This window comes from Poecilia latipinna, unplaced genomic scaffold (genome assembly GCF_001443285.1).
Source record: "Poecilia latipinna isolate Pla-1442-1.1 unplaced genomic scaffold, P_latipinna-1.0 Scaffold1337, whole genome shotgun sequence".
NCBI classification, from domain to species: domain Eukaryota; kingdom Metazoa; phylum Chordata; class Actinopteri; order Cyprinodontiformes; family Poeciliidae; genus Poecilia; species Poecilia latipinna.
In genome coordinates, this window is record NW_015113953.1 from 10,786 (window position 1) to 17,280 (window position 6,495).

Consider the following 6,495-nt stretch of genomic DNA (forward strand, 5'->3'; position numbering starts at 1 on the left):
TTACAATTTATAGGCATTTTATTTGGATAAACCCCATTTTAAACAAATTGGTCTATGTGAAAATGACTGTCTCCTCTCTTTTAAAAAGTTGTGAAAGTTTTAACAAGTCTTGTTATTTTTTTACACTTTTTCTCTGAAATTCTGATAAAAATAAAACAAATGCTAAATGTCTGACTGCAGAGGCAACATGGTTAGGGAAGCTAATATATATATATATAAACACAATAAATGGGCAAAAATAAAGAGACTAAGCACAACTGCATAGAAAATAAATATTAAAAATTGAACATATTCAGAAACCACAAAGCTTTTAGCAGACAATTTTGAAAATTGCCAGCTTTAATAACCAACTCATAACCAGAAAATAAATGGTGCAAAGTTTTCATTGCTTTAAATCCCTCAAGTGTCAGATTGTTTTTCTCATTTTAAAACATTTTTCTACAATGAATATTTACTAAGCACAACCAAAGTATTACAAAAGGTTTTGCCATTGACACTATGGAAAAAAAAAACCCTTAAATTCTCCACTAGAGGGAGTCAAAGGACTAAACCTCTCAGCTGAAGGCTTGTCACATTATTTAACTATTTTACTGTTGTGCCTACAGTGATGTTTCAGATAATAACAAAATTATTTGAGTCTAGCAGTGTAAATAATGAATTCCACAATACAGAATACGTTTTAAAGTATTTTAAAGATTCAAGAAGCCAAACAATATTCAACCGAAACAATCACTTCAAACACATAACATAATTTAAATAAAAATGTGAAAAACTATTTCCCTTTTCCCATCGGTCAGCTAAATGTGCATGACAACAATACATATAAAAATAAGAAGACAAACAAACAAAAAAAAAGATGCCAACAGAACTTATAGATGGTTCTTCTCAGGTTTGACCCTGCGTGGAAAAGTTCAACCAAGTTTACTCGGATTTGATTTTATTGTGGTGGAGCGGACTCTCCACACAGTTTCCTACAAAAACAAAAAGAGAAAATCAGAAATCAGGACCTGACATAATAAAGGCTTTGATGTCACCATGACCAGTAGCTCTTTGCTTTACTCACCGTGCTTCTTCCTTAGTCATATCTGCATGGGCACAAATTGCTTTTTCTCTGTCCAAGATCTGTTGTTTCAAGTTCCCAATCTCCTCTTCAGCCTTATTCTTGGCTGCTTCATGATCAGCTGGAAAAAATAATAATAAATTGGAGAATTTCTGTATTTGATGCCTAGAAACATGTCTAAATGATTGCTATATCATCGCCATTAGAGTTCAGTACATGATACCATGTTACAAAACAAGACGTTTGAAGAGAGAGCTAATGAAGTTTCATGTGGGTTTATGGGACTGCACCAGGAAACATATTTGCATACATATTGCTACAGTTCAGTGGCAGTGTTCTTCTGTCTAGACTTACTTTTGAGCTTATTTATGGATTCTTCCAACTCGGTCTTCTTCTTTTCAGCGTTTCCCTAAAATGATGAATATAAATGCACTTGTTAGGAGTGGAAAAGAAAAAGGCCATGTGCAAAACAATATATATTATAGAGACAACACTGGCAAGGGTGGTAGGAGTTCATCCTGTAACTGGGGAGCTGCAGGTTCGAATTCCCATTCCATCCGTCTCAGTTGCTGTGTATTTAATATTCGTATTTTTTAAACATATTTCAATCAAATTGGCTGTTAGTGCATAATTAATGTTCAAATTCATAAACATAGGGGGAAAAATTATCAGCTGCATGCTAAATAGCTTTTCAGTTGCCTTGATGTCTCTCCAGGATGATTAAGCATTCTCATGTATTCTGCACCTTATAAGAAGTAAAAGAAACCGTTTATGCTGAAAGTACACCTTTTTAGGTTCGATTGAGAGATTCTTTTAATCAGACTGAGATTTAAGAAAAGGGGTACAAATCATAGGGCAACCGCCACTGCTTGGACCTGAAACGTTGAAAACTTTATGTGAGTGTTTGCGCCTTGCCTTCGCCGCGTTGCAGGTCTCCAGACTTTTCTCAGCCTCCTGCAGCGCCTTCTCCTTCTCCGTCTTCTCCTTCTTCAGGTCCTCCAGCTTCAGGTTGGCGTTGTCCACTGTGGATTTGAGCTCCTGGATTTTACTTTTCATGTCCATGATGGAGTCTTCCCTCCTCTTCACCTCCGCAGAGCTCTCCACCATGCGGGCCCTCAGGTTACGCAGACTCAGCTCCTGCCGCAGAGTCTGGAAAATCATCGCTACCATAACCGCCACGCTGACGGCGACAAAAAAAATCACCAGCTTCATCGTTTTTTTGTGTGTTTTTTTTTTCTGTTGTTCTCACTTGATCGATGGTAGATTTTGACTGGGGCCGTCTGCTGTGGTAAAACCTGCCGGTAGTCACTTGTTCATCCCTAGAAGAATGTCTCCAGCTCTCTTCCCGAGATCAGCGACGCCAAAGTTGTAGTAACCGGCTCTACCTGCCGAGCAAGCTGGGCGTGTCGATTCACCTGCTTCCTGGTGACACCTTTATGCGTTGGCACTAAGAAAGGATTTTAAAAATGAAAAGAAAAATATATGTAAATTGCCTTTGAACTTTTATTTTTCCAAAAACCTGTTGATGTTGGAATTAAAAAAAGAAAATCCTTATAGGCTACATAATTATAGTTTAACTGTTAAATATAATGCTGTTAATGGATAATTAAATGTGTTCATTTGCAAGAAAATTACTTAAATCTTTGTGTGGCATTTGTTAAAAGTTCAGAAAACTTTTAAGTTGATTTTTTTTTTTATAAAATATGAGCGGGCAAATCAATTAGATTTCGTAAAGGGGTAATTCAGTTTTTAAGTGACTTTCTGTTAAGGTATTTACCACCAGTAAATTACCGTACTCTCTTAACCTCAAAAATCCAGGTTAGCTTGTTAGATACATCCAAGACCAAAACAGCTTCATCAAAAAAAAACAAAAAAAAAAAAAACAACTTAGTCTGTTTATTCAAGGGGTGAGGCATTCTAATATCCTCATGGGAAAGGAACTAGTAAAGTATTTCTGGCCAGAGACATTTTGGGCACAAAAGCGGTGTAAAAAATTGCTTGGGGGTGTGTTAAGTAAATGCAGCTTTATTTATTTTAAAGTGTCCTCTTGTAATCTGCCCCATGACCATTGACCATGGCCTTTGTGTCACACAAATCTAGAAAAACATACATATGCATGGAGGAATATATAAGTATAATATATGTTTGCTTGTTATTTCTTGTGTAGAGTGCTAAACTAGTTTAGGATGTACAAAAAACCCCAAAAACAAATAAAAGTAAGGAAGGCATGTTGTACTGAAATATATCAACATTTATAATATCTCACCAAAGCAAGTACACCAATCAAATTTCTGAAAAAATGTTAGCCCATATCTTTTTATGGGACTTTGCTCCGCACCAGTTTGTCTTTTGAAAATAGATGCATGAGTGCTGCCAGCAGTCCTGCAGAGGTCGAAAGGAAGCAGATGATCAGGTTGTTAGAGCTCAGATCTTTCGCGGCTCGCTGCCTCAAGTTCATCTGCATGGCTGTCTTTCCAGGAGGAAAGTTCCTCTATAGGAAATGCAAAACAAAGCCCACAAACTGTTTGCTGAGTACCAGTAGACTAAGCACATGGATTACTGGAAACATGTCCTGTGGTCTGATGAGACCACATAAACTTATGTTGGTCTCAGATGGTGTCCAGGTGAGAAGTACAAAGACAAGTGTGTCCAAACTACAGTGACTTCTTGGTGGTAGGAGTGTCAAGTGTAATAACAGTTGTTCGTTTTTGTTTTTTAAATAACTGTTACATGAATGTTGGGTTTATTTTGACACCTTTGAGAATATTTTCACCTGCACATATGCAAAAATACTGCTTTAACAACATTTTTTGACTGTTTCACAACAGCACACATATGCCCATGGATTGTGTACATCTTCTTCTTCATGTTTCATGTTTTGTCACAACAAAAAGGTACAGTTTGAATATTGACTATATACACATATAGTTACTCTGATAACATGCTGTTCAGCATGTTTCTCAGGATGGTGGATCGTAAAGCCTCTAATTTAAATTTTTTGACTTATTTGTAAATAACCGCCCAAAATGTAATGGTTTATAGCAGGGGTGTCAAACTCCAGTCCTCAAGGGCCTCTGTCCTGCAACTTTTAGATGTGCCTCTGCTGCACCACACCTGAAAAGAATAATTAGGTCATTAGCAAGGCTCAGGAGAACCGATCTACACAGGGAGGAGGTAATTAAGCCATTTCATTCCACTGTTTTTTACCTGTGGCACATCTAAACACTGCAGGACAGCGGCCCTTGAGGACTGGAGTGTGACACCCCTGGTTTATAGGTTTTGAATATATCACCTGCTTTTTGTTTTAGATTAGAGTTGCTTTAGATAGTAGAAGTACTCGGGTCCAACTGAACTTTATTTACAGTAAACAGAAATGTAGCGAACTTCAACAAGTATAGGTAAGATAATAACCCCGTGCAAACTTTCAACAAAACCTTACGGTGGAAATTCTGAACTATCCCTTTAAGTGGCGAGACAAAAGGTGCCAGGTCTGACGTGTTACAAGGACTTCGCGCGTACAGGTACAGCAACCTGTTCCTGTTTTAGAAGCGATGCGGGAAGGGGGCGTTTCTTCCTGCTTCCAGCTCCGATCCAAGCAGGTGAGCAAAGAAAGCTCAGGTGAGTTGAGGATTGGCTTCAATTTACCCGCAATGCGTAGAGAGGAGGTGTAACCGTGGTGACGCGGAGCTTTCACGTTCAGGTTTGAGGAGCTTTCGGATGGCGCATGGAGAGTGAAGAACCCGGACACCTGTAGGAAGAACTCTTGACCTCCCCTCTTAAGGACACCGAACAAGAAAGTGTTCTGTTCTTGCACAGGATGAAGGTGCATCTCATGCTCCCTGTGGCGCTGCTGACGTCTGTTCTTTTGGTGGGATTACTAAAGATCCGCAAAAGGGACCATGATAAGGAAGAGAAGCGGAACCGGTTCCAGGACATCAAGCTGCGGGTGACCAGCGATGTCCTCCAGGGGTACCAGAAAGAGAAGGCCGAGAGGCAGAACGAGCTGGAAAAGGTCCAGGGCGAGCTGAAGGCCATGGAGGAGGCAGTGAAGGTTGCGCAGACCAAAGCAGAGAAGGCTGCTGGAGATTTAACTGGCTGCGAGGGTTCCCAGGTGATTATAGTTGGTTAAATAAAGTCAGCGTGATCATTTAATACAATGTACTTCTGACACGTCCAACTAAAACACATATCTGAAGAGACTATTGGCAATATGATGTATAACTATTACTATTGACACAAATTTGTAGTTATCTATTAAAAGAGTCATGTTCTACTATATGGTCTTTTCAATATTTTTAGACATACGTCTAACAATAAGACATGTATGTTTAGACATACATGTCTGAATCAGATCTATTCCTCCCCACCCAAGAGCCAAATATATTACCTGCCTAATATAATGTCAAACTGAACAGAATGTTGTGAAAACGGGCATACTCAACATATTAATAGGGCAATGAAGGCAATTCTGTTTAATTTTTGACATTTAAAAATATGTCTGGAAAACTCAAACCTCTCCGTTGGGAGCCTATGACTCATTTTCTTGTTGGATTATCTCTCAAAGTTTCTTTTTGCTCCGACAAAAGCATTGAGAACACGTTTCTTTGTGTAAAGGAATGTCGAGTGTCTTGCTTAATCTTTGATCAGCACAAACCAGAAAATCAGGCTTGACTTCTGCTTGCAGAGTGACTGACAGCAGGTCAGTGGGTAGCCGGAGTAAACGTTTGCCTGTTGCTCCATGTTAGCTATAGTGGTTTGTATTCTTTCTGCAAGTTCCAATGTCAGATTTTCTCTTACTTTCCAACTTAAGGCAGCCCCTGTTCCCAGAAGCAAAACTGTGGTTTGGCAATAGAAACAAATGATAAACTACAAGCAATATGTTTACATTTTCTTGTTCATTGGCAGAAATCTGGTGCTGATCAGCAGGCAGCAGAGGAAACAAACTTGGGCAACCTCAAAGGTAACCAAATCTTAATTTCTCAAAATGTTGGAAACAGTGTTCACACTTTTGTATGCATAACCTCCTAACTCTTTTTTTTTTCTTTTACTAGCAGTATACTGAAAAATTTTATTTTTATATCTTCCACAGCTCAAACTGAGAAGGAGACGACAGAGTGGAACGCAGAACTAGATCGACTGAAAAAGCAGCTGACAGAAAAAAGTCCAGTGTGTAACTTCTTGAAAGAGTACCCAGACCAAATAAAGTAATGTCATATCTTTATTTCAGTTGAATTTGCAGCATAAGTCTACTGATCACATTTTATAACTTTACTTTTTATTTTTTTTTCCTTTAAGGACTATGTGTGGCATTAAAGAAGAGCCAAAGGCAGAGCCTCCCAAACAAGAGGAGAAAAAGGCAGAACCCCCCAAACAAGAGGAGAAAAAGGAAGAGCCCCCCAAACAAGAGGAGAAAAAGGAAGAGCCCCCCAAACAAC

General features: G+C 38.8%; 2 protein-coding genes across 3 annotated transcripts in view; one reads left to right on the top strand and one right to left on the bottom strand.

Moving 5' to 3' along the window:
- On the bottom strand, window positions 1-2,491 carry LOC106961814 (puff II/9-2 protein-like). Of its 2 annotated transcripts, XM_015055841.1 has the most exons (5): window positions 2,310-2,491; window positions 1,976-2,209; window positions 1,415-1,469; window positions 1,064-1,181; window positions 1-971 (listed from the first exon to the last, which is right to left on the bottom strand). In XM_015055841.1, the coding sequence occupies exons 2-5, from the start codon at window positions 2,165-2,167 to the stop codon at window positions 938-940; spliced, it is 399 nt and encodes a 132-aa protein (XP_014911327.1). In that variant the 5' UTR covers window positions 2,168-2,209; window positions 2,310-2,491; the 3' UTR covers window positions 1-937. The 2 variants fall into 2 exon arrangements, with proteins under 2 accessions (XP_014911327.1, XP_014911326.1); XM_015055840.1 differs by having other exon boundaries at window positions 1,976-2,491.
- Window positions 2,492-4,497: 2,006 nt separating this feature from the next.
- The window catches only part of LOC106961800 (nucleolar protein 58-like), a 6,312-nt gene continuing 4,314 nt past the window's right edge, over window positions 4,498-6,495 (top strand). The window contains exons 1-5 of the mRNA XM_015055819.1: window positions 4,498-4,659; window positions 4,877-5,171; window positions 5,966-6,020; window positions 6,150-6,264; window positions 6,356-6,481. Coding sequence (XP_014911305.1) covers window positions 4,878-5,171; window positions 5,966-6,020; window positions 6,150-6,264; window positions 6,356-6,481 — 590 coding nt within the window. The 5' untranslated portion in view covers window positions 4,498-4,659; window position 4,877. The remainder of the gene's footprint in view (window positions 4,660-4,876; window positions 5,172-5,965; window positions 6,021-6,149; window positions 6,265-6,355; window positions 6,482-6,495) is intronic.

Coding starts and splice junctions, on each gene's coding strand:
- LOC106961814 (XM_015055840.1), bottom strand. CDS start 2,272: ATGAAGCTGGTGATTTTTTTTGTCGCCGTCAGCGTGGCGGTTATGGTA. Junction 1,470..1,975: donor AGACCTGCAACGCGGCGAAG/GCAAGGCGCAAA, acceptor TCATCATTTTAG/GGAAACGCTGAAAAGAAGAA. Junction 1,182..1,414: donor ATCCATAAATAAGCTCAAAA/GTAAGTCTAGAC, acceptor TATTTTTTCCAG/CTGATCATGAAGCAGCCAAG.